The sequence below is a fragment of the Lichenostomus cassidix genome, chromosome 12 (genome assembly GCF_008360975.1).
Source record: "Lichenostomus cassidix isolate B80296 chromosome 12, HeHo_3.0, whole genome shotgun sequence".
In the NCBI taxonomy this organism is placed as follows: domain Eukaryota; kingdom Metazoa; phylum Chordata; class Aves; order Passeriformes; family Meliphagidae; genus Lichenostomus; species Lichenostomus cassidix.
In genome coordinates, this window is record NC_139493.1 from 20,149,102 (window position 1) to 20,176,943 (window position 27,842).

The 27,842-nt window shown below is 43.5% G+C and overlaps 1 protein-coding gene across 11 annotated transcripts in view; it reads right to left on the reverse strand.

Annotated features, from left to right (window-relative positions):
• The window catches only part of WNK2 (WNK lysine deficient protein kinase 2), a 119,520-nt gene that overhangs the window by 38,789 nt on the left and 52,889 nt on the right, over window positions 1-27,842 (reverse strand). For 8 of the 11 annotated variants that reach the window (XM_085073157.1, XM_085073154.1, XM_085073150.1 and 5 more), the window contains exons 5-13: window positions 23,821-23,909; window positions 22,808-23,027; window positions 20,012-20,300; window positions 16,819-17,015; window positions 12,868-13,008; window positions 8,615-8,806; window positions 7,230-7,772; window positions 3,978-4,292; window positions 1,131-1,180 (exon numbers count right to left, since the gene is read on the reverse strand). In XM_085073157.1, the coding sequence (XP_084929283.1) occupies window positions 1,131-1,180; window positions 3,978-4,292; window positions 7,230-7,772; window positions 8,615-8,806; window positions 12,868-13,008; window positions 16,819-17,015; window positions 20,012-20,300; window positions 22,808-23,027; window positions 23,821-23,909 (2,036 nt within the window). The remainder of the gene's footprint in view (window positions 1-1,130; window positions 1,181-3,977; window positions 4,293-7,229; window positions 7,773-8,614; window positions 8,807-12,867; window positions 13,009-16,818; window positions 17,016-20,011; window positions 20,301-22,807; window positions 23,028-23,820; window positions 23,910-27,842) is intronic. The other 3 variants (XM_085073158.1, XM_085073155.1, XM_085073149.1) reach the window with 2 other exon arrangements.

Sequence of the window (27,842 nt, forward strand, 5' to 3'; positions counted from 1 at the left end):
TATAGTCAGAATTAATTTGTAGTTGCAAAAAATTAGATTTCCCTTTCCACACAGTTATTTAACAGCAGCAAATGCTTGGGAAAAAAGTTCCACCTTATGGTTGCAGGGTTGCATTTTTTTGTGTCAGATGAACTTTTGTGGTGGGGTAGAATAAAAACAGTCAGGGACAGGTGTCTTCAATGTTCATACACTGAACTCATTTTGTATGTTCAGAAAAATAGAAAAAGGTCACTCAAATCCTAACTCCAAAGCTTTGCAGTCAATAAGGACAGAGCTGGTGCTGGCTCCTGCAGTGGGCAAGGCATCCAGCAGCTGCTGGACAGGCTGTTTGCATCTACCTTGTCCATACCCAACCACGGAAACATCTGGCTCACTGCAAGTGCTGGAGCTGTGGCACAGGGTCAGCAGAAACCTGGAGAGGGCAGTCCCACTGCCCCTGCTCAGCCCCTCTCTGGTCCAGCAGCAAGCCTTCCTCTCCCTCACTGCTTGCCTCTGAACCTTGCTGCTTCCCCTTCTGCTTCTGAGTAAAGAAACAGGCAGATGAGGACTGGCAAAAACTGCTTTTCTTCCTGCAGAGTGCTGACCTGGCTCCAGGATTACTGACTGTTACTTCCACCACCAGAATCACTTGTCTGCAATGTGCCCTCAATGTGTTGCAAGGCCACAGGGTGGGCTTTGGCCTCGTGTCCTGTGCTTGTTGTAACAGCACCTTTGAGTGGCCCAACAAACATCTGCCACCAATACACTGCTCCCTCTAACAGACCCAGGGAAGGATCCTTACAGGACATGATTTGGGCATACCCCATTTATTCCCAAACAGGGAACAAACTATATATCCAACTATACTGGTGTGGCAGATTTTCACAGAGGTTCAACAGCATCCAAGCCAGAGGCTGTATCTCTTCAGTTATTCTAACGAAAAGAGAAGTCCCATACTGCTGCACATACACCAAGGCTAGGATGCTGAACCCAAACTAAGGAATTAAAAGAGCTAGAGGTGCCAAAATGAGCACAATGCATACAGAACACTGGCAACTTCTCCCTAGACATGCCCCCATCCTTCTGGCCAGGTCAGAAAAACAGCCTCCAGAAAGCAAACATTTCTTACGCCAAAGAGGTGATAACAATACCTTTCGCAACTCTGGGACAGAGCTTGGAGTTTGTCTTGCATTGCCTGTTCCTAAAAAGCAAGAAAAAGTAATTTAAGGAAACACATTATATTGGCAGATGAAAAACACCTTTAAGAAAGGTTTTGCTGTTGACACCAGTAACTCTAAAACCATTTGTGTTAACCAGTTCCTGAAGCCTGTAAATGAAATAAATGTCCCATTTTACCCTTCCAACATCACTTCTGTCCAAGTCATCAACCACTTTTTCAGACAGAGCCACTAACCTGCCAGTTCCCTTCCTCTGCCTAAAACAGATGAGATGATGAAATGAACAAAACAGTTCTCACCACCATGGCAAAACCTGATTGAGGGACAATTACACATCAGCACCCACTGTCTTTTATTTTTGAATGTATCTGCTAATTTGCTTCATAGCTTCATATAGTTTCCTGAAATATGCTCAGTATTTTCACTGTTTGGTTTAGTGGGAAAATTTCTGAGGAACTTACAAACAAAAAATGAAAATTAATCATTTAAGAACACCACCCTCGCATTATGTCCTCTTGTCCTCTAAGCGAATTTCCCCTAAAAGCTTCCCTCGTCACTGGTTGCAGCTCTGGGACAGACATCATAGCATGATTTTCGCACTGGGGAGACCCATTTTCACAGAATTTGTGACAATGCTACAGGCCCTGCTGTAACAAACTTACCATGTATGTACACAGACACGCATATCCATGCATATATATAAACTGTGTATATGCACACACACAAAATATATCCATAAATATATATAATGTTACATATATATTTATAAACATACATCTATAAAATCCTTCTATAGATGCACACCTAGAAACAAGCCCCTCGACTGCCATCACTGCACTTAGAACTCAAGCAGTGGTGGGCTGGGGTTAAAAGTCAGTGGTGAACCAGTCAGCCCCACTGGTTCTGGGTCAGTTAACCAGTCAGCCCCACTCCTTGGCTGTAACACCACACATAAGCCATGCCAAGCTTAAATGCAGTTTCAATAGAACTGCACAATTAATGAACAGTGACAACACAGACATAATGTATCTAGATTTTGGGAATGCACTTAACCAAGTGCCTTACAGAACCTCTTTTGCCTGACTGGTTCAGGCTGGTTTGGATGCAAGTGCTGCCACATGCCCAAACACAACAGAAGAGATAAAAACCTCATGGCAGAGCAGCAACAAAATGCAGTTTTGATTTTATAGACAGGTATGAAATTTCTCTTACACCCAAGAAAACTTTAGCAATGTATGTCAGAAAACGAGCATGGGGAGCACATGGATTGGTACTCGCTTCATTTCTTAAACTGAGTGAGAGAAGGAGGTTAATTTACAGATGGATGTGAGAATGAAGTTAGCAAACCAGTGGTTAAATGTTCCGAGGGATGTGGAATGTGAAGGACAGACAGGTGCCTCAGTGGCCATGGGTTTCTCAAGACAACTTGTATCCCCCATATCACTCTGCATAACAACGAGATTTGTTCGTATTTCCAGAATCTCTAATGGGATGCACCCTGCACTGAAGGCACCAGTGTTGACCCTGCCATGAGCTGTGCATTCAGAAAAGAGGCAGCTGGAGAAGGAATACTTTGAGTGATGGATATGCCTGACCCAGCCAAGCTTTTCTGGGGAGTCTGCAGGTGAAGCACTACAGACAGGCTCTACCGTTCCTGATACATCTAACCAATAGGATACAGACATTCACCAGGAAACATCACAGCAGGAACGCTGATTCGATAAGAATTACATTGCCATTGATGAACAGGAAAAATGGGGAACTAGAATCCATTTTTAGTGTTAGCACAGCCCTTCCTGAGCATCTTCTGGAGGCAGCACTGAGCTGTGCCTCCAATGAAGTTTTAGGCTACACTGGAGTCAAGGCATGTGACAAGCCTTGACTTGGGCAAAAGAAACATGGGCAAAACCGAAAGATTCATTTTGAAAAGCTGAAATACATACTTTGGGAGAAAAGGTAATTCAGAGCAGAGACTCAAGAGGAACAACTCTGAATGCAGAATCATAGACAGACCATTCCGTCCAGAAATGGAGAACAAATCAGACTCATATCCTGAAATCAAGTAGAAATGCCAAAGCCTTTGTTTTGTTTTGTTTTGTTTTGTTTTGTTTTGTTTACAGGGAGCTGAAGAGAAGGAAGTGTTCTGTGATGTTCTGACTGAAGATTAAACAATTATGGGAGTGGAAAGAAAAGCCAAAATAGCAGACAGAAGGAGCTGACAGGTCTGTAGGGAAAACAGTAAAAAGTGTCTTGCTTACATGACCACAGAGAATTGCGAATGCCTATGAATATCTGAAGAAACAAAAATCCCAAGGGCTACAGTAGACTTCAGGCAATACAGGAGGATACAATGCTAAATGAAATGGGAATAGGCCTCAAGCAGTGGAGCATGAAGGGCTTTCACATTTCGAAGACTCATATTGTGGAGCAGTTTCTTAAGGCAAATGATGGTTGGTTGAACAAATGCTTGAGACATTTAAAACAAGACTGGACAAAAAAATGGATGAAACTCCACAGAACATCTTCTAATTGACCCACAGTGAGAATTTCTTCATTTCTATCTCTGTGCTGGTGCTCAGCTATGGACAAGGAAGCGCTTAGTCCTGCTGCCTCATGAATTCAATGAGACGGTTCCCAAGGTACAATACAAGGTTTTCAGCTTCATTTGGAATAGCCAATTATTTGCTGACCCAGGGCTGCTGGTGTTGAAGAGCGGCAGCTCGACACAGTGAGGGGATAAGCTCCCTTGCGCAAAAAGCCCACTGTTTCACAAAAGAGTAACTAAGAAGGTTAAGGCTGACTTCAGAGGAAGTGCTCTACCTCTTGAGATGTCTCTGTGCCTGCCAAGACAGCTGAGCAGGGAGCTGGAAGCTGCTGGCCCAGTGGCTGGGAAAGATCAGGCTGGAGCTGCAGCAGAGCAGAGGGCTGGAGAGGCAGGCCAGGGTCTATGGGGACAGGCGGGGCAGCCGTGGCAAGGCTGCCATGGACTTGGGGAATGCCTTCAGGAGCGACGCAGGGCGGCACCAGTTCCGGCTGCAGCTGCAAAGGCGGTGACATGACTATCGAGGGTTGCACCGGCAGCACGGGCACCTGGGCTCCAGCTTCCAAAGCAAACTGAGTGTGTCCAGGCATGGGCTGCAACACAATGAGAGCTGTTAGCACACACCTCTGCTCCAAGGGCTCAGGACTTACGTGACAAGGTAGCAAAGCCACTGGTGTTCATGAAGAAAGGACTCAACTCTACAGTGTAACTAGGTTTGGGTGCTCTCAGTAACAACTAGAGATTAAACTTCCTCTGAAATAAACAAATAAAAGCTAAGGATTCTCTCTGTATGATTATGACAATGTGCAAAGCTGGATTTTGCTAAGAAATGAAAAATCACAGACTTCCAGAATGGTTTGTGTTAGAAGGAACCTCAAAGCTCACCTTGTTCCAGCCCCTGCCATGGACAAGGACACCTTCCACTAATCCAGGTTGCTCCAAGCCCCATCCAATCTGGTCTTGAACATTTCCAGGGATCCAGGGGCAGCCACAGCTTCTCTCGGAAACTTATGCCAGGGCCTCACCACCCTCACAGACAAGAATTTCTTCCCCATTTCCCATCTAACCCTGCCCTCTGGCAGTGGGAAGCCATTCCCCCTTGTCCTGGCACTCCAGGCCCTTGTCCCAAGTCCCTCTCCAGCTCTCTTGGAGCCCCTTCAGGCACTGGAAGCAACTCTAAAGTCTCTGTGGAGTCTTCTCTTCTCCAAGTTGAGCAGCACAAGCTCTCCTAGCCTGGCTCCAGAGCAGAGGGGCTCCAGCTCTTGGAGTATCTCCATGGCATCCTCTGGACTTGCTTCAAAATCTTAGGCAATGAGTTCATTCTCCTGAATACTTTGCTCTGCTTTGAACAAGTCCACACTGTCCATGCAGAGAAAATCACACTCTACCTACAACCTAACTTAGGATATTTTATGAGATCTGCCATATATGTAGAACCAGGACCTGGTACAAACAGCACAATTAACTCTTTTTCACTGAATATACACCAGTGTCCTACTTCAGTGTAGTGCAGTTTACACACTGCAGTCACAACTTAACCCTTGATGTGCCAAGCCTCAAGGCCCCAGTTGTGCCAACACTTCCATGTGGACAGAGGGAGTTTCATTTATCTCAGAGGATTTCTCCAGTGCATTAAAATAACTCAAGTGCGTAAGCGCTTGGTGGGAACCAGACTGAGGCAACAGGATGCCACCTACCTTGTTATTCTGCAAACAGTCCTTTTGAGTTGTACATTTAAAAACAGAACATTCTCTTTTTAGGTACATCATGTATTTTTCCAGGGGGACTGAGCTTGTGGGAAGAGGAATAAGGAAAGAAAGGAGCATATGGAAGAAAAAAGACTTTTAGTACTAGGTAAAAGTGTGCCAAATTTTAACTTTTTTGTAAGTATCATCACATAGAGACTTAAGGCCATTGGAAAATACGTGAAAAAAAATTAAGACTCAGATGAGAACTAGGTCACATGATTTCATTGCTGCATGCTCTCTGCAGGTTCTGGGTATGAGCCAAAACTATTATTCCAGGTTTTAACGGGGATAAAAATAAAGACATGACGTGCTTTGCAACACTTCAGAGTTACATGGCTGCCCAGGGAGGGGTTGTCAAACCGAAAATTGTGGTGTAATGCCACAGAAGGGTGGCTCTATTTTAAATCTTATATAACTAGAATAATTCACAAAAATTTCGATGTCAAACCACAGAATCATAGAAAATTCTTACTTGCAAGGAGCTCACAAGGATCATCAAGTCCAACTCTTCAGTGAATGGCCCAAACAGTTGTACCCAGGCAAAACAAAACTCAGAGGTGTTAAACATCAACTGTGAAAACAGCATGGTATTATATACAGGAACACCTCTCCATTAGAAGCCTTCAAGTTAGAACATATTTTAAAATATTCCTCTACACACTGTAATAGCTAATTTTTGTCCTAAATTCTTCCATATGCAACTCTTCCATACATATTTAGTAGCCAATGCCTGCATCAGGATGGTTTGGGAATATCAGCTCTCCAGTTCTGGTGTTTGCCATGCTCACTGTGCCTAATGGGCTTGATTCCACCCTGCCTAAAGCCACAGGGAACACTGAGTAACCTTCCCAGCTCCATGCTGCTGACATTCTCAACAACAGAGTAATTCTGTACCAAATATATAGCTGAAGGGAGGAATTTAAAAACTATGTACTGCTCTGTAGATGCCATGACATGGCAGGTTGGGATGGGATGTTACGAATTTTAATCACTGTGTTATGGTGAAGAGACATGGCAGAATACAGATTTTCCAAATGCTCTTATTAACAGATCGAGTGCCCTTTCCTGCTTTGGTCAGGAGACCACGTGTTTCACATTGACATATCACAGATGTGGCGAGAGAAGTATTTACAGACCCTGTCAAGTCCTGAGCCAGTTTCCGTGTAAATACTGCTAATACTTGAGCTCCATTTATGCTTCATTTCTTTCAAGGGGGAAAGGGTTTGCAGCCAGAATCCATTCCTGCCCTGCAGGTCTGACAGGGCTCTTCCATGCAGTTTTCCAGAGTCGTCACCAGATAGCCACTTCCTTTACTGTTTTAAAGATGTTCTACATCAAAACAACTCCTCTGCTCCTGCCAGCTCCCCTGTATTTTGCTGTGTGCACCCAGAAGCCCCTGCATCCCACGTGGACCAGGGTACAGGCACTGGCAAGGCTTGACATGCCCTCCTGACCCGGGAGAACCACAGCTCACACTTCCTCAGATATGAGACAGAGAAGGAAGAGGGAATTTAGAGAGTGCTCTGTTCATTTGCTGTCCAAAGCCTGTTGGATTATGCCCTATATCCTTGATAACCCCTGTTATTGGGTGAAGACATCACCTGCTACCCCTGAGCTCACAGCTCCAGTCACCACCTCCAGGACTGAGATCAAGAAGTCAATAAAACATCTCGAAAACAAGGAGTAATGTTTGTGAGGGAGAGAGCCCCGGGAATGGCTGTGCCCACGGACGACCCTGTGATCCAACACCACTCAACACAGCCCCACACCCGGCGGGTTTACCTGGTGAGCAGCCCCAGGTGCAGCCAGAGCCTGCTCAGGAGGATGGATTACGCTTGGCTGCAGTGCTGGAGGAGGAGGAGGAGGCTGCTGCGGCTGGGACACGGCCTGGGTGCTCTGTGTGTGGTGGGGCGAGGGCGCGTCGCTTGGCAGGATCTGCTGGAAGGTGGTCTGGAACACAGGCTGCTGCGGCAGCGGTGGCACCCCGGGGTGCGGCGGCAGCGTGGGCACCCCCGGCGGGGCCACGGCGAGCAGCGGGATTGTGGCAGCTGGCATGTTTGGCACTATGGGTTGGCAGGGCAAGACCAAAGAAGCCACGGTGGTGTGAGGCAGGTTGACAGCCTGCATGGGCAGGGCAGGGGAGTTGGGGGCCATGGGCAGGGTGGGGTTCATGGGCAGGCTGGGCAGGATCACAGCTGGAGTAAAGTACTGAGAAGGAGCAGGAATGGGGGGCACATTTGCAGCAGGTATGTCAGAGAGGTTTGGAGGAAGGCTGTCAAGCCCTGCCAGAGGAGTAATTGCAGGAATGACAGGAAACTGAGGAATCTGAAAAAAATATAATATCGCATAAATTGCCAGTGCTTTCACTAATGGTATAAAGCAGTTTCATTTGCCACACAAGTCCCTAAAAACCACCTGTGCCACGAGGATAATTATGTCTGTTTGTTAATCACTTCCATTCATTCCCTGAGGTTCACAAACAGTAATAAAAACTGATTTATGCTTAAATCATTAGTAAAAGCAAAAAAATTCATTTGGAGGGGATGTTTTTATACCTTAGAAGCTTAAAACTACTTCTAACACCAGCTTGAAGCCTTCAAGCAACATCCTAATTAAAAGCTGCTTTCATTTTAACAGAAATTAAAAGGAATTGGCCCATGCCTAATGCAAAACTCTTTCATGCAAAATTAAGTCAGACAATTTAAACCCTTGTTTTCAAACAAGCTGCAACTCAGGCAGCATGGAAGAGCCTAGAGAAAGGTTTTTTACAATCAAAACCTCCCAGTGTTGGGGGAAGTGATGAAGTCAGGAGGTCAGAAAATAGAAAAAAAAGGGGCAACTTCTCATGCTCTCAAGCCTGGGATGGGGAAGAGATTGTGCCAGAGGGGACAGTGCAAAAAACCAAACCAAAACAACACCAAAAAATTTATTGGCACTTTGGAACTGCCATTAACTGGATGGCACAGGAATGGCCACAAAGGAGATTTCTGATTCATCAAAGAAATAACAACGAAATACACAGGAATCAGGAAAAAGCAATATTCTTATGGCCTAATTAAATTGGCATGCAGTCAAAATAGCCACACAAAACTTGCAAATCATGTAATTAGTAGCTGGAAAGCTCTCCTCAAATGGATGTGTCCACACACTGTTTTCCAGCGCGTTACCTGGGAAGGGGCCACGGGCGGGAGCTGCGGCACGGTGGAGATCTGCAGGGGCTTCAGGGGTGTGCTGCTGGCTGCCACTTGTGAGCCCTGCGACGGGAACTGCGGCAGCAGATGGGGGGCTGGCTGCATCGGGCACACAGGCTGGCTGGTGAGCACCTGCTGCAGCGAGGCTGGCTGGGAGATGGGCTGCTGCTGTGAAGGACAAGAAGGAAAAAAAGGTTACTGCTTGCATGTTGCAAAAGAACCAGGTGGCTAGAGATGCTTCCTGTTTCTCTCCAGCTCACTGTCAGGACAGACCTGTCACGTGGAGTACAGAATCACAGGCTCATTAGTGCTGGAAAAGAGCTCTAAGATCACTGAGTCCAACCACTAACCCAGCACCATCAGGTCCACCACTAAAACATGTCCCCATGTACCACGATGTTTTTTGAACACTTCAAGGAATGGTGGCTCCACCACTCCCCTGGATAGCCTATTCCAATACTTAACCACTCTTTCAGTGAAGAAAATTTCCCTAATATCCAGCCTAAATCTTCCCCTGGCACAGCTTGAAGTCATTTTCTCTTGTTCCCTGGGAACAGAGCCCCTGGCTGCCCCCTCCTGTCAGGAAGTTCTGGAGAGCCAGAAGGTATCCCCTGACCTTCCTTTTCTCCAGGCTGAGCCCCCTCAGCTTCCTCAGCTGCTCCTGGCTCTCCAGACCCTTCCCCAGGTCCATTCCCTTCCCTGGACATGCTCCAGCCACTCAGGATGTGCTCCAGCAGAGATAGCTCCCAGAAGAGATGGGCATTCTTAATTCAAACACTACACAGGAGCCTGTGTTTAAAACACATTTAAATGCAAGATATATGACCTAAAATGACTAGTGCTGACTGTCTTGGAGAGATTATTTCTGATGACTCAGACTCTTTAAATCCCAGAGAGTAATATCCCCACCCACTGACTTCCAAGATGCAGATAATACCCAGCTCATCCTGGCAAACAGAAGCCACCACATAATGGACCAGGCATGGAAAGTACAACACTTATTATCTGAGACACAATAAACCACAATAATTGCAGTAAAAGCTAGGTTTCAGTTATTTCTGATGTACTGTAATGACAATGTGGTAGCCAAAAAAGTAGCTTTACTTTTCCAGGGAATGTAGTGTTCTCCTGGCCTGCCAGGCTTTGGGCAGCAGAACAGAGAGAAAAAGTTACATTAAAGCTGGAAATCATCAGTAACAAACTTCCACATTTAATGTGCAATCGGTATCTTCTTCTTCAGTTCCTCTAATTAGTTCTGGAAGTTCTTTAAAAACCCTTCTGGTTCAGGAGGACGACTCTGAGGCGTAGGCTGGCTCAGGGTGACCTACTTGGGACACGGGGCTGGTGGCTTCAGACTCTGCAGCACACCGAATCTCATACCTTGCCTATGGTCAGAAGGCAAATTTTAAAAGGAATAGCCAAGCATTAGAATCCTGCATCTTTGCCATTTCCACTGTAAGTCTGTATGGGAATATGTTGCTCTGCACTTTTTTTAATGACATGACTCCTCAACAAGTTTGGTATTAATGCAACAAAACTCCAGCAGATGTACCACAGAATCATAGAATCACAGGGTAGTTGGGTTGTAAGGGACCTTAAAACTTATCCTGTTCTACCCCCTGCCATGGGCAGAGACATCTTCCACTAGGCACTGCAAGGGTTTTCCTGGAGCCTTCTCTTCTCCAGGCTGAATGCTACAGGTCTCCCAGCCTCTCTTCGTATCACAGAAGCAAGATGCCATTCACCCTTAAACAGCTAAAACTCAGCCGCGACTGTTAGGCTCCTAATACAGGATCAGGGAACAAAAGAGAATTTGGCGATTGATGTGGCACATCCAGGGTTGATGATACTCAGTGCCACAAGGAGTGCATGTCACACTGGAGGATGGCACTGAGGAACTCACTGCAGCCTCAGTGTGGCTCCTGCAGTGTAAGTTAGTCATTCCTGAGCATTCCTCTGCCACATACTATCAATGCCCAGAATCGTGCCTCTGTGGCGCAGTTTTTGCCATGTCATGTTTTGGAAAGGAGGTGGCATCTTCCCAGTTACAATCCCAAGCCCAAGGGAACAGCAAAACTAGGCTGGCCTGGCACTGGTGATGGGACAGAGCAAACTGGCTGACGTAGAGGCACCTGGAGACTCCACCCACACCACGGAGCAACTCCTGCCAGACCAAGCCCAAGCTCTGGAGCGGAACAGCCTCACGCCCACAGTGCTGTGGAACCTGCCAGTTCCCAGAGCCAGCTCCAGTCTTGCACCCCAGGTGAGTTAATCTGCAGCTCAGACAGCTGCCCATGGCTCACCAGGGACAGAGGGCACTGGAATATGTGGCTCAGCCACCTTCCACTCAAGAAGACACTGTATTAGAGCAGGTAAACTGTGTTCAGGGAATGGAGCAGCTTCCTAAAACCTCCCTTTCAAATCCAGCTTGTGTCTTAGAAAATGCTTGTGAATTGGATGAGGCACGGGGAGGGGAAAATATCCAGGTAGATTAGCTAACTTTGCCTCATTATAACCTTTACAGTATAAATGCACAGACACCCAAATTGAAAAAATAAATAAAAATTAGGAGGTACAATATTGGTCCCATATGTGTGATCCACCAGTGTATATGGATACAAGATCAGTAGAATTCATTCTGTAGGCAGATGAATTTCTCACCCTAATTTCCCCTTCTTCTGCTGTTCTGTCCTACCCTCCTTAGCGTGGACAATCACTGGACACTGTTGTCTCTGAGGCACATAGGTACTCTGGAAAGCTCTGCAAAGAAACTTGATCATTTTACCTGGTTTTGTAAAAATAACACTGTAAAAAGCCAGTCTCTTATTAGGCTTTCTGGAAAGATTAGAAAGCAAAGACAGACTAGTTATTAAATCCTTTTGCTGTCAGGGATAGAACTATTCCAAAGATAGAAATGCTGTGAGAAAAGGGCATGTGAAAGAACTTAAGTTGGGTAAATATCCTACACCAAACCAGAATTTGTTCATGGGGGAAAATAAACAACAGATTTGGAACTGTCAGCACAAAGATCCAGAGGCCAACAGTGAGACCTCTGCAAATGGTAAGGTCCTAAATCTGCCTGAGGGTAAAATTTTTGGCTGAGAGAACTATGAGACCATCCCTACCCATTAGGAAAAAACCTGTTCATGACAAAACCTTACATAAGGGTAAATTTTTCAAGGAAACCAAATGGCATTTCTCGATTATTGATACTTTGAGAAGAATGGGACATGTTGAAAAAAACCTAAAGGCAGCCTGTGAGGTATGCTCATAAAAGGCTTGGAGAGATATGATTCATGCCAGCCACAAACTATAAAGACTCTCTGACCCCTGCAACAGTTTCTACCGAAAGAAGAGTTAGCAAGTTTTTGGTAAATTCATCAAAATAAACCATGAATTATCTCATCATACCAGACTGTGGCTGCCTCTCTCATGAGAGCATCCCCCTCCACTGCTGAGGAGAGCTGCTTTGGAAATACCTTTAAGGAACTGCAGGGTTTGGGGTGGGATTTGACAATTCAAAATGTACAAGAGTTACTGCTTGGAGACAACTCAGAGAGAGCCAGACTCTGCTGTTGGAGATGGAGCTCCTGGCTGGGTGCCTGCACTGAATTATATTTACGCTGTATTTGCACAATTCACCAAGCAGCAGAGCCTTGCTGAGGATTCAGAGACAATGGTTACCAGGCTAAGAGTCCCTTTCTAAACTTTTAGAAAGGAGATCACAAATAATAAAACAAAATTATTAATAGAATACTTGATTTTTATGCATCAAGACAGTACATTGATACCAATGCAAAGTTTCAAGCTGATGCTGTGAAGCCACAATGGAAGACAAGACTTAAAGTCTACCAAGATGTGCCAAGGTGTGTTCATGACTGCTCTCAAGCCCGTTACTTATCCCTTAAGCCAAACATCATGGCACCATCTCTAAATCTCTCGAACTGAAGCTGAACAGTTTCAAACATCTCAAACTCGCTACAGGTATCGCAGAATCACAGAATGGTTTGGGTTGCAAGGGACCTTAAAGACCATCTTGTTTCACCCCCTGCCATGGGCAGGGACACCTTCCACTAGACCAGGGTGCTCCAAGCCCCGACCACCCTGACCTTGGACACTTGCAGGGATGGTACAGCCACGGCTGCTCTGGGACACCTGTGTGAGCCAGAGCAGAGTACAGGGAAGGGGTGGGACAGGACAAGGCTCTGTGGCAGCAGCCAAGCTCTCACCTGCTGGCTGGCCAGCACTGGTGGCGGCTGCCCCAGCGGCAGCGAGGTGACAGTGGTGGGGACGACAGGGAACGGCATCGCTGGCTCCTGGTAGTGCTGGGGCACCACGGCAGGCGCTGCTGGCACCGCGGGCAGGACAGGCTGTGGAGAGAGAGCAGCATTAGGGAGGGCAACCACTGTGTCACAGGCTCTACAACTGTTCATCAAGAGTACAACTGCAAGTAAATCGTCTGCTTGGTACTTGCTTCAAAACAGAGGGGAGAAAAGTTATCTGCAAGGAATAGAAAGTCACTTAATCTAAAAGAACAGGCAAATTCCAAATAAGTCAACACAACTGCAGTGCATTTTTTTCTGGAAGAAAGCATGCAAACCAGTAAAACCAGTGGAAGCACAGCCACAGTGACTGGGAACAGACCAGCAACAACTGGGGGAAAAAAATTTATCTTCAAAAAGAGTCTTCTAGTTTCATAAATAATGTTTATCTTAAAAAAAAAGCAGGTAATTTACTGGAAATGGATGCCAGGAAAATTAATAGAGAAATGAGAAACAAATTAAAACCATAGCTGAAGTGAAAAAAAATGAAATAGAAATTCAAATCAGGTTTTAATGACATCAGGTCTCTACAGCTTCAGCTCAAGCAAAACAGATACATTAAACAGTATGTCAGACTGAGGCTCATAAGCCTAAAAAAGACCTACTACAGCTCTAGTTATGTGCTTCTCATCTTGGTCAATAATCTCCCTGATAAATAAAGCAATTTGTGGCTAGCACAGGTCTTTCCCATGGGAATTCCTTTTGTGTTTTATAAACAAAGATAAAGTTTGGATGTTTTTTAAAACAGTGTCCCAAGATTTGGACAGCTCAGGCCTGGCCAATCAGGCCTAGGGGGAGGTCTCAGGCTGACCAATCGGGGCGACCTCTGAAAAAACTATATGTATATTGAAATCAAAACAATAAAGGCTTTTTTCCTTCTTGCCACTGAGAACTGGGTTCTTTTCTCTGCTAGCGGCTCAACAGCAACAGCAATTCTTTTATTTTAATTGGAAACCAGAAAGTTTTGAGTCAGACTTTTGTCTCCTATATTTGTTGAGATTTTCCAATCTCAGAATTAAATGATCACAGGAAGAAAATGCCATGGAAAACCCCATAAGAGAATAAAAAGTTAGGAGAAGTACTTTGCTCGTGAATAATGGTTGCCTTTCCAAACCCTCAATCAACCCTCAATAAAATTTCAAATCCTCAATAAAATTACTGGAACCCACCAATAGAAAGGATGACAGAATCCTTTGCATGCTGCACAGCTCAACTTAATAACAACTCCTGCTCAAGGGGTTCCTTTTGAGTGCAACATTTACAGGTGTTGCATTGGTGCTTCAGGTGAAGAAGAAATGAGGAAGGGGAGAGCATGCCATCCATCCCAGGAGATGTGTGCCCGTACGAAAGGTGCCTTCCACAGTGGAGGGAGCTGTCTCCACATGCCAATTCTTTACCTTTCAGTGAACAGAGCTGATGCATTTCCAAAACACACTTTGGAATTTGTTGACACTTTGGAAAAATATAAGGTAAAACCAGGGAAAATTATGCACTTCCCAGGTGTGTGGGGTAAATCTGGATCAAGCAGGAAAAACACAATGGTCTTGGATTTAATTTTTTCTTCTCTTAAGATAAAGAGGACAAAACAAACAAAAAAACGAACTACAACATCATTTTTTCATTTTTTACTGCTCAGGTGAGCAGTAACAAAAGTAAACAGAAGTCTGCTGAGGCTACTTCAGTGTCCAGATGGAATGGGACCAGCTAGGCATGGAGGCTTCTCACTGAGGAATCACAGGATGGTTGATCTTGGCAGGGACCACTGAGGTCACCTAGGCCACCCTCCCTGCTCAAGCAGGGCCCCAAAAGCATGTTACTCAGGACTGCACCCAAACAGGATTTGAGTATCTCCAGGGGAGGAGACTCCACTGTCGCTGTTGAACTGCTAGCAGAGAGAAGAAGTCCAGGTTCTCAGTGTGGCATAAAGAAGACAATTTTATTAATTAATTCCAACTTATATAGACTTTCAAAGGTCACCCAGATTGATCAGTTCGAAACCTCCCCCTAGGCCAACTGGCCAGGCCTGAACTGTCCACATCTCAAGAAACTGTTTTAATAACATCCAAATTTTATCTTTGTTTATAAAAACACAGGAAGAAGAGAGAAAGAATTCTCACGGGAAAGGTCTGTGCTAGCCACACTCCACCATCTCCCTGGGCAGCCTGTGTCCTTGCCCTATGCTTCCATGGCACTGGAGGACGCAGAATGTTTTCTGTAAGCCTGGCAAGTCTCATGGGGGAAGAACTGTTCTTTTGGCCAATTCTGTCTTGTAAAGATTCCCGTAACAGAGCAGGTCTGAACACCTGCTACGGGAAAGGTGCTGCTCTGGGGAAGAGGCTGGAACACAGTTTTCTGGGAGTTATCTAATAGGGGAGTGAGAATTTCCAGCGAGCATTCAGACTTCCAACACATTCTGATCTTGGCCAGACCAAAATGAATGGGCTGGGCAGGTCTGAGGAGACTAGTGAGGACACATGAGCTCTTGAGGGCCTGCAGGTCCCCAGTGCCATGGGAGGCACTACACTTCCTGCCCCTTCTCTGCCCTGCAGACACATGTCTCCCTCTCCGAGTCCTTGGGGAAGGGATGTGGCACTGGGAGCCACAGACACAACAGGGTCACCACAGCGGCAACTAGCAGTGTGAGGGTGGCCTGTCACATGTGATGGGCACAGAGCCTGGAGTGGGGACATTGTCCTGCCACAGCTCCTAAGTGCCTCTCACTGGAAGCACATGAAGATCTCTGCTTGCTCGTGGGTGTTTGTCCTTGGACCAGCAATTCCACTAAGCGCTTTTGGACAAAGTCTTAATAGGAGCAGGTGGGAACATTTGACTGGGCTACCAGTGCCTGTTTTCAGAGCCCCAGCATGGGACACACATCACTGACTGCACACAAGGTCAAACCCACACCAAAGGCAGGACTGTATGACCATGTAAGCCTTGTCACAGCTGGAAGGAACACCAGACCCAGGGAGCTCTTAGAAAATGAGCAATAACATGGGCTGACACCAACAGAGGCAAAATGGAACAGTTTGCAACTATGAGCAGGAGATTAAACACAGCATCACGGAATTCCAGAATGGTTTGGGTTGGAAGGGACCTTAAAGATCCTCTCGTTTCAGCCCTCTGTCATGGGCAGGGACACCTTCCACTAGACCAGGGTGCCCCAAGCCCCATCCAGCCTGGCCTGGGACACTTCCAGGGATGGGGCAGCCACAGCTTCTCTGGGAAACCTGTGCCAGGGTCTCAGCACCCTCACAGACAAGAATTTCTTCCCCATATCCCATCTAACCCTGCCCCCTGGCAGTGGAAAGCCATTCCTCTTTGTCCTGGCACTCCATCCCTTGTCCCAAGTCCCTCTCCAGCCCTGCTGGAGCCCCTTTAGACACTGGAAGGGGCTCTAAGGTCTTTCCAAAGCTTTCTCTTCTCCGAGCTCACCAGCCCCAGTTCTCCCAGCCTGTCTCCAGAGCAGAAGGGCTTCAGTCCTTGGAGCATCTTTGTGGCCTCCTCTGGACCCACTAGAACAGGTCTACATTCTTTTCATGCTTCACTGCAAAGCCACTAATGCAGTTCAGTGCCAACAGATTGATAAGGAACTGAAAGTTTCTTTTTACTGGAAGTGTGACAGCTGACAGTGAAGCAGAATGTCCAATACAGCGAGCCAGGCCCCAACACCATTGTATGTCAGCCAGAAATGTACTACTGAGCAGGTCACCATCCACAGACGTGTAAGGAATACATAAAGAGACCCCTGGAATACATGTCTATATCCTCTGGAAGCAAGAGTATAAATGATACCATGAAATATGACCCAGGATTACAGAATTATGGAGTAATGTACTGTAAAAGCTTTAGACTTACTCCTGAGGGCTGCTGGTAGTGCCCGAGCTGCGGGAGGCTGTGGGGCACAGCCTGGCTCTCGCTCAGGGGGGGGCTGTAGACCCGCTGGATGGCAGGAGAGACTGCATCTGGCAGGGATGAGTAGATGACACTTTGCTGGCTGCTTTGGGAGTCGGAATAAACAGTGGAGCCCTGGCCACTGTCAAACGTGCTGTCAGCTGAAAGAACAGTAATTTTTATTAAAAGCTCAACAACTCCAAATGTTCAAGTGATGACTTTTGAGCAAGGTCACCATGGTTTATGTAATTAGCATTTTTACTACTCTAGCCCTTTTGTTATATAAATAAATTATACAACACAAATGCTATTCTCTACAAAAGGCACACACTGCTTCACTTAAGCCAAAACCCATCCCCACAGATTTCTGCACACACTGACATTTTAGGCACAATAATATTTCCTTTAAAGGGCACAAGGTTGACATTAAGAATTGCAGACATTTATAGATTTTGTAGGATGAAAGGACAGGAAACCCCAATTGTCACATTTAGAGCAGATCATGGGGTCATTTAGAGTTCCACCTCCCAGGGATGCACTGACTTTAGCACTGCTTTTATTAGCAGCACTGAAAATTACAAGATTCTTATGATTTTAGTCCAGCAAGTCATGCCCTGCTTGAGCATAGTGCAATTGCAGGTCAGACACAAACCCATGTGCAGGTTCCAGTGAGTTTGGCACACTCAGAGCTCTGCGGGAGTTTCCTGTGAAGCATTTGCACAGTTAACCTGTGGAACTGCACAGCTATGGACGCCAGGCAAGCACTGGGTCCTTTGTCCAGTGGCAATATGGGTATTTCTGAATCTAAAAAATGTCTTTTCACAACTTTGAAAGGGTGTAAAATACCAGTGCCCATCTCTTTTTGAGCCTAAGTTACTGCTTCCTTCACTTGAGAAAGGAAGTGAGACAACCAGACTGCAGCTAGACATATCCCAAGGACAAATAGTTTCTAATAGGGATATAAAAATCAAAAAAGAAAAAAATGCAGCACACTTTAAAAAACCATCTTAAGCTACAGCTATGCTTAAACACTATTTCTTTTTCCAACACTTTCCACTGTCTCTTTTTTCCATATTCTAAATTAACTTTTATGTATTTGGCTTTTAAATAACAAATTACTTTTTAATAGCACTGGAGATGGTATTTATCTTCAGTACTCCCAAACTATTCTCCCAGCTGTTTGGTTTTTTTCCAAAATTAAACTCTCCTCTCTATTTATTCAGTTCATTTCTGAAGTGCCAACACAGCCCTGCTCTCATGATGGGGTTTCTGCTGCATACATATTTCCATTTTATTACAAACAATTATTCAGAACCTTGATAGAAAAAAAAATAGTCTAATGGTAGAGTGCTAAAGTAGAAGGTGTGAGTCAGTCTCACGTTTTTATAAAATGTACATTGCACACATTAAGTTATTAATTTCCACTTTTACAACTGACATCAAATTATACAAACGGGTGCCATACTAATTTATAGAGGTCCTATGCTAAGGAAATGTTCAACTAATCTGATGGCAAATTGTCAAATAATACCAAGTACTGGTCAAAAGCTGAGGAGGAGTAGGAAATAGATTGGAGGAGTTATATTTAGCATAAAGTTTTGCCAACCCATGTCCAGCAGAACCATGGGAAGCACAAGTCATTACATTGCAGCACTAAAAACAAAAAAAGTCATAACTGCAGTGCTCCTCAAAGGAATTAGCATGAAATAAGTACATGATCCAAAAAAATGAAATGAGCTCACTTTAGCTTCAGATAAAAAGCTTGGTGAATATGGCAATATTGTGAGTGTTGTGCAAATGTGGCTATTTCGCATATCGTGTAAAGGGATTTTTCCTGTACAGGTACACATGGATATTTCAGTATTCAAAGCAGACCTCAGTGTAGCCCTTTATACAAAACCTGAATTGAAGCAGCAGCTGTGTCTTTGCTAAAGGTAATACATCTTTAACTTAAATGTGCTTACAAACAAGCCAAGAACAGTAAAAGAGAAACTCTATGATAATTGTTTAGCAGCAAAATATACACATCAGATTTCATCAGAAAAGCTGGCTAGGAAAAAAAAAAAAAAGAACTCTCATAAAATTTCAATTCTTCCAAGCTAGAAAGGCCTTAAAGCTCATTTCAGGGACACCTTCCACTAGACCAGGTTGCTCCAAGCTGGTCCTGAACACTTCCACGGATGTGGCTAAAGTATCTGGTAATGTTTCCTTCAAGATGTTTAAAAGTACAAACAGATTCAGTACCAGATCTTGAGTCAGTAACAAAGGTTGATTTTAGGGGCCAGGACCGGCGCAGAGTCAAGGGCTGGCAGATCAGTGACCCCCTACTCTGACCTGCCAGAGGGAAAATCAAAGAGCTCCTGGCTTCAGGGCATGAGCTTGAGACAAAGGAGAGCCTGGGGCAACCGAGTAATGACCCCTGACCATGACCCAAGGACCCAACAGTGATTATAGTGCCAGTCCACAGGTCTGGCTGGTGTTCCCAAGGTGCCTGACCAAAACACAGTTGGTATTTCCCACAAAACAGGGAAGCCTTAAATTACATCATGTAACATCCAGAGATGGATTTCTTTTTCCTGCCACAAACCTTTGCACAGCACCACAAAAAACTGCATGTGAGCCATCAAGAGTCACTCCAAAATAGAAGTGCCTGCAGTCCCTTGGTTTCAGTAAGGTCTGGTTTGCAATAAACATCTCCCCATGGCCAACATCATTTGAAAGATGATGTTGTTTGAATCACAGACTCATAGAATATCCCGAGTTGGAAGGGACACACAAGGATCATCAATCAGTTTGGTGCCAATTCAACTTCTGTAGGCTCTGAAATCATGTTTTGCCCAAACTTAAAAGTGTTGATCCCACCGCCTGGCACAGAAAACATGCAGTTTTTGTGTCGAGCAGCAGGTCTTGCTTTTCCATTTACAAATATGTTTTTATTGCTACCAAAGCAGTGTTATATAGAGGTATCTATATAATAGTGTTTCCTTGAAACTTCATTTCTTTCTAAACTGTGATACATCTGTCCTGGATATTTGCAGGTTTTTTTTTTCACAGCTACTGTGCAAAACACACATCAGTTCATTTGAGCTCTGATCACTGTGGGTTTCACCCTCGGCCATTCATTCCCATGCACCCGCGAAGTCAACACGGGACTTACACGCGACTGAGGTGACACTGGTGGGCAGGTTCTGCTGGAAGGGGTGCTGGTCCGCCTCTGGCTCCTCTGGCTCTGACAGGATGTGGTGTCCCGTGTGGGAAAGGTAGGTGACCTGGACCTGCTGTGCCTGAGGTACCTTCACCTTCTCCAGGCACTCCGAGTCCCGCCGCTCCTCCGACTGCATCCTTGGCCAGATGCGTTCTCTCCTCCACAGGATCAGTGCTACTCTGTCACGTATGGACTTTGCAACTATCTTGAGATCATTCTCATGAAAAAATCCCGAGTCAATCTACAGAGGAGGCACAGACTTAGCAAGGTCCCATGCACATGGCTGTGCATGCACACGAGCACACATGTGATACTCAAATTTCTTCCTGAGAAAACATCAGTTTGAAACAACATCAATTTATAGAAATTTATTTCTTACAAGAACGGGAAATCAAGAGCTTGATGGAGTGGTGGATTTTTCAGTAAAACTTCTATTCCTAATGCATAAAAAAACCCCAGGATGTAATTTCTAAGACCTGAATAAGTATTGGCTCTAATTATCCACCACTAAACATCCATCAAGGACAGCAAATTTAATGGCAGATGGGTTCCCCTCTTCTTTTTTCTTTTTAACACTATAAGAATAGACAAAACAGGAAAACGAATCTCTGAACAATGCAACTGGAGTGAATCAAACTGCCCCTAAATCTGAATTTATTGCCTTAGCCCTTCCAGCACACAGTTTTCCAAACTGCTCTGCTTGATAGCACAGAAAGTCATGAAGGACAAGATGTTAACAGAATTAAGTCTCAAATTAACTTCTCTTAAATAGTGAAGGCAGCCAGTATTGATTGACTTTTACAGAGAAAAAGCAGGCTGTTTCTGTTTGATGGAAAAGAGGACGAGGCTTCTCAGAACTTAATTGCTCAACAGATAAAATGGAAATTCATCTTTGTGCTATTTGTTTGTACAATCTCCTGCAGTGCAGGGTATGAATTTTCATTTAATAATGACCTACCAGAGCTTTGTCTGCTCTCCCTACATTCTTAACATGCATATTCGACAGATTTGAAAGCATTTATGTCCATGGGGGAAATCTAGAGGCTTTCCTGCTTTGCTCTTGCCCAAACATAAGACAGTTTCACAGCTTAGATTTTAACTGCTAAAATTAATGGCTGCAAAGCAGCTTAAAACACAGCTTAATTTTAATGAAGCCAAGCCCCTTTGTAGTACCCACCGGTTGGGAGAGTTAACTTCAGTTTCCAAACCCACTAGAACATTTCAAGCTCCCTTTGTCTACATCCTTTGGGCAGGTGGACTTGCCTGACTACCAAAAATTCATCAGTAATGATAAATAATTCCCTGTACACAGAAGGTGTCCTGCATTCTTCTCTTCCACAGTACATAAAGCAACAAATTGATGAAAGCACATGGCTTCAGTGTTCCACCATTCATAAGGACTAGAAAAAGACATTTAGGAATAAACGTCACCCTTCTCTGCCCCTGCAACAGCCTCACGTTTGAAAACATTTCATGGGCAGTCACTTAGGTAAGTATTAATGCAGAATACAGATTTTGGAATTATTTGGGAATTATCTGGGAAAGGTTACAGTGTCACTGTAGTTTTGGCATGATCCTTCTAAATATACCTTTTAGACAATTATTTCCTCTTCAAAATAAAATATCACAACTATGGACCAAGCAATCTAGAGAACCTCAAAATTCCAAATATTTCCATCAATATTTGAATGCAAAACATAACAGTAAGTAATGGTACCAGAGCTATTTTTAAACTAAATGAGTTCTGTAATGATATATTGCTGGAAAAACACTGGACCTACTGCAAACTAATGACAAGAAGACAAAGGAGACTGAATTCCTCCTACTAAACTTGGAGTAGATGGTGATGAGTTCCAGCAGAGCAAAGCAGCATTACCAAAATGAGTGCCTCCTGAGCAGAAGAGTGGTGATGACATCATTAAATGGGATCCCTCGGGATTTAGAGTCTAATAGGAACATTTCTGCAAGCACAGGAATGTTCAGACTCTTGGCTCAGTGCTCACTGACTCTGTGCCTCTGTGACATTAGAACACCTAAACAACTGCAGTAAAGACATCATTAAAATATGAGTTCAAGGACAATGTGGTGAAACTGGAAAACAGATTCTCTAATGAAACTCCACAGTTACGAAGATACAGAAATTCAGCAAGTGAAACTTATCTGTTAAAAAATCCAAAGCTTACTCCTAACTCAGTGAATCCAGTTTCCTATCAAAGTTTGGGAGTAGAGTGGCTGACAGCAGAACTTTCTCCTCTATGTTCCTTCAAAGGAACACCAACAGAAAAGACGGGAAGAAGTGTTTTGGAGAATTCAATGCAGAATATTTTGTGATTGAACTTCTGAACTCTTCTGATTTTTAGCTGCTGTCTGAAACTAAACACATTCAAAATTCCCAACAAATTCAAAGACATTCCACAGCCTACAGAAACTGGCAGAAGAATGTGCAAAATATAAAAGTAGGCCAGACCTCTATGGTCCCTAAGCTACTTAAATTGTGATTTCAGGCATCTGTTTTCAAACAATATGTTTCAGTTTTCAGTTCTTCCAAATTTACCTCTTTCTTGCAGTATTCATTCCAAAATCAATGCAAAGTGCCAAAACTGGACACCTGGAATGGTTCAAGTGGAAGTAACTTTATCTGACTCATTCTTGTTGTCCCTTGAGATTCATTAACTACTTTATGTATTTTTATATATATACGTATATATATGGACACATTTTTGTCAGAAATGTAGAAATGTATTTTACCATTTCTTGTGCAACATCATCAGGAGTTTCCTTCTCCAGATCAAAAGTAAACTCAATGGCTCCATTATCTTTGGGTTTTCCTTTTAGTTTCTTAGGATCTTCTACCCAGAGTCTTAAGGCAATAGAGGATTTCCTACCATGGTCTTCTTCTGCAAGTTCCACTCTTACCCCAGTATCTTCAGCAAAAAAGGCATGGCTTAATAAATCTTTGATTTCATATCTGCAGAGGAGATAAAGAAGACTCAAATACTGCAAGTCAAGCAATTTCAGAAAGGCTTGTAACAAGAAACTGCTGTTAAAGGTGGAAAAATTTACAGTATGTTTGGTGTTCACCCATAATGAATTTGTGTTCTTTTTGAAAACACATGGGATTTCCCATGTTACTGAAAAGGAAATGAAATTGAAAAAATTTATACACCACAAGCACTTACAGAAAAGCAGATTATAGCTTAGATCAACTTTTCTTAAGTATCTGCGCTTAAAGAGTACTAAAGAAGAGATTCCCTCTAGGTGGTCAGCTGCAGCCCCTAAAAACTGTATTTGTGAAAGCCAGGAAATACTGAACACAAGACAAACTGGGAGAGACCACTAAAAGATTAGGTTTTAAAACCAAAGCTGGAAACAAGACACAACATGTCTCCATATCCAGAGGCCAATGAAATATGCTACAACAGCTTGTGATGAATTTCCCACACTGACCTTTCCCACACTCCCTGCTCCCCGCAGAACCTTTTGAGTGAAATGTTTTGGACTGCTGAACCAGAAATGGCTAGAATAAATACCCTTGCTCAGGTCCACAGTGATGCTGAGAGGCTGAGAGATACAACAGCACTTTTCCTGTATTTCCTTTGGACTGTATGTTAGGAAAGCAGGAAATCATTTCTATTAGCACTTCCATGATGCATTTTCTCCTGCACCGGGGAAATGCACAGACCAGAGGAGAAATCCACAGACAGTTTTGAAATCCCTCCATTCACATTATTTAATACAAAACTCAATCACTTGAAACAAACCTTTCTTCTTTGTTTTTGCAGATGCACTCCCCAATTATCTCCTTAATTTCAGGATCAGTAACTTTCTCAAAGCTTGCTGGTTTTATACCCTAAAATCATAGAGAAAAGTAATTTAGTGTCTAAAAGAATTACATTATACCTCTTAATTAAACATATTTTTCCTACATTTTAAAGTTAATTCAACCATGGGAGTAACTAATGCCTTTAAGCTGTTAGTATTAATGTAAAACTGAGTTGAGGATTTAGGGGTACTATATTTCTAAATACCATTGCACTTCAAAATTAGTACACTAGTTTGCATGAGCTCAGCCAAATACAGGGCAAGTATCCCTTTTTCTTCACCAACCTTTGCAAGTTTTACCTTTATATCCTGTGGACTCTGAAGTGAATATTCAAGAAACAGCCAATTATAAATTTCCAAAATAACCATTTTCTGAAATTTTTCCTTTTATGTTTTTGCCTTAACTCTTAAAGCACTAAAGTAATAAAGACAAATAATCATGGTTTTTCTTCAGGCAGTGAATACTGAAAATGAGTCAAAAATACCTTGGAATGTTCCATACTCCTGTTTCCCACAAATCTTTTCCTTTTCCATGACCCAAACACTCTCCAACACTCCCACTTCCCATAAAAAATTACAGATCAACTCCAGAATCAAGGAAGGAAGCGGGAGAATACATTCAACAGCTCTGCATTGCTCTTGAATTTCCCAGGGTGTTGTTATAAATCCATTGGGAATGCACAATAAAGCAGGTGTAACCTATACAGCTAGGATGGCATTAAATCTCTGTCAAATGCCATCATTTTTGCTGGGAACAGATTAGGAACAGCAACCTATGAGCATGGCCTTTCAAGGAGAAAACCCAACTACCTATTTCAGAAGAAAACCCGGAGAAGCAGAATCAGTGTCCCCACATCAGGAGATTGGCTCCATGCAGGTGCAACAGGGATCGTTTGCTTTTCTTTAAGGTTGGGTGAGATTGTGTCAAGAAGATGGAGGGGATTTAAAAGGGACACAGACACATACACATTCCTGTGACAGCCATAGGTCAGCTCTCCCTACTTTCTAGTATTTCAAGACCAAGATCTTAACTCAGCATGATCCACCTCAGGATACACAGCCTGGATAAAATAACACATAATAGTAAAACAACATATGTCTTATAAGGAGAGACTGTAGAATAAGAGGAATGCAAGCCTCCGGCTAAATAGCCATTCTTATATTATGTCATCATTCTGTACAACTAATCCAAATATACCAAAATATATGGTGGAACCTTGGATGGGGAACACCTGGGCAGCTACAGATACAGGGCTGTGTGGTTTTGGTCTGGGGTGATAATTTCTTTTGATTCCGAGTTGTGGACAAGGAGGAAGGGATGTTCCAGTAGGAACAGCAGCCACTTCCAGCAAGGCCACCTCACTGGTTTCTTGTCAGAAGATGTCCATCCTTACCAGCCCCTCAACACCTGTGACTGGCAACTCCTTCCATCCAGATCAGCAGGTTTCCTGTGAATGTCTTCCATGTACATATTCAGCTACAGATGACAAGTGGCAACACAAGAAGTTCTTCTGTTTATTTGTGATGTTCAGCTTAAATCATAAAATGAATTGATTCCCTTTAAAAACACATTATTATCTCTATCTACTAAACCAAGATGTATATGGATGAAAATAGACAAAATTAGTTTGAGATGATGCAGCTAGACCCTATCACTTAAGGACCCAAATATTTCCAATGAAGTCAATAAGCAGAACAAAAGAGAAACACAATTTCCTTTATCTAAAAAATCAGAATGTGATTAAGCACATAACTGAATGTGAATTGGACATTTAACTCCATTCAAATCCTTTTAAAGTTTCACCCTGAAATAACAGTAAATAATGGTGCATGAAGTCACAGATAAGGAGAGTGCACTTTTGGCTCACCCAGTGGATTAAAAAAAGAAAACAAGTTTTTTTTCAGAGAACGTCTGCAAGTAGTACACTGAATTAAGTCTTGAATAAATTTCATGGATGAATTTCAGTGAGAGCGGGAGCCTGTCTGAGAATTTCTGAATATTCCAGCATCAAATTATACTTTTATCCTTTTATGAATATGTTGCTATTCAAGCCTCACAATCTATTTCAAACTTTATTAATCAATAATTTTAGGTCAACCACCCCCTTTTTGTCTTAAAATTCTAGAGTGAAATACATAAACAATAAATTTTTAAAAAATAGTAATAAAAATACACAATAGTCACACAGAGACTCAGCTTCTCGGTTTTGCTTCAGCAGAAAGCTGCAGAGATCCAAAACCCCCCATTTTTGTGAGAACAAACCACAATAATCCATACATGTGGCTGGCTGGCTGTGACCCACTAAAAATCATTATTTGCTTAAGCAAACCTAAATCTTACTGATGAAATGAGGGCTCAAATTTTGTGTACTAGAAAAATGTGTCAAAAGGCACTAGAGTGCCCAGGCTGCAAAGCCCAGGCTGGCTCCAGTGTGACAAGGCAAGCTCTTAGGGAAGCTCTGATACCTGAAATAGAAATGAAAGAAAACAAAGCACCACCAAAATTCATTTTTAGCGGGACGCCTCTGTACCCTAATTCACCTTTAAGCTGCAGGAGTCTAGTGTGTTTTCCAATGGAGGAAAACTTTGGCAATTCAGAACAGAAAGAAGGATCAATCGCTACATTTCAGTACACTCTTGTTTGCTGTGAGGTAACTGATTTCCATATTAGTGTGACCCTCACCAGGAAGAAAGCCTAATAAGACCTAATAAAGGCTTTAAACTGAAGAGAGGCAGGTCTGCATTAAACATAAGGAAGACATTCTTTCCTGTGAGGGTGGGGAGGCCCTGGAAACAGGGCGCCCAGAGAAGCTGTGGCTGCTCTATATCTGGAGTGTCCAAAGCCAGGTTGGATGGGGCTTGGAGTGACCTGGGATAGTGGAAAGTGTCCCTGCCAATGGCAGGGGGGTGGAATGGATGATCTTTAAGGCTCCCTTCCAACCAAACCATTTCATGATTCTATGGAAGAATGCTATAGATTAATGCTTACTGAAAAATATCCCACAAACATGTATCGATATCCATTTAACAGGGGGCAAAAATGTGTGCGCACACACACACACACACACAAAATTCAAAAAACAAAAAAAACCAGAAGAAGCAACTTAGACCATACTATCTGTAGAGCTTCCAGCTACCTAGAGGAATATATTGCTCACATGTCTGTGCACTCAAGGGAGCCTGCCAACTGCTTTTTACTATTTTCATAAGCACTCCATGGGTATCTTAACACAAACTGACCACATGAAAGACAAAAACAGCATGAGGCATATCACATCAGTTATCATATGAGCCATATCATGTGAGGCATATCATATCAGTTTCCTCCAATTTAATTTTATTTTAGAGAATTCACAAATAATCTTCAGGTATGTGGTTCAACCTGAACTCTGACATGACTGGGATGAGGAACATGTTGGGCATCTTGAAATTAGGCTTGCCTGAAAACAGTCCATTTAGCAGATCCCCGATGACTGATTTGTAATATTGACCTTATGAATTGCTTCCACGAATAAAAAAAGCAACTCTTCCACCAACATTTTATTTTCACCATCTTTTGAAGGAACACTGACTCCTCCCTCTCCAAACATTCATTGTGTTGATCTGCTGAACAGCTAAGCTATGAATAGATGACTAAAACAAACAAGGACAAAACACGGAAAGTGAAGTACTGAACAGAGCTACTTTGTCAAATTGTTTTCTCCCTGTCCCTATGCTATAGGATGCTTTTGTTCCTTACTCTTCATTAAACTCTCCAAGGCCATCTCACTGGGATGTGCAAACCCTCCCTGCAGCACGGTGCCTCCCAACAATGAAGGGGGCTTCTATTTGCTATCAAAGGACTCATCTCATTCACTTAAACAAAAGCCATCTGTCTTCCCTGAGCACTCCCAAGGAAACATGACACGAAAATTCAAAGTGTATTAGCTAAGAAATTACCCATGATGGTTTGAAAGCAGTA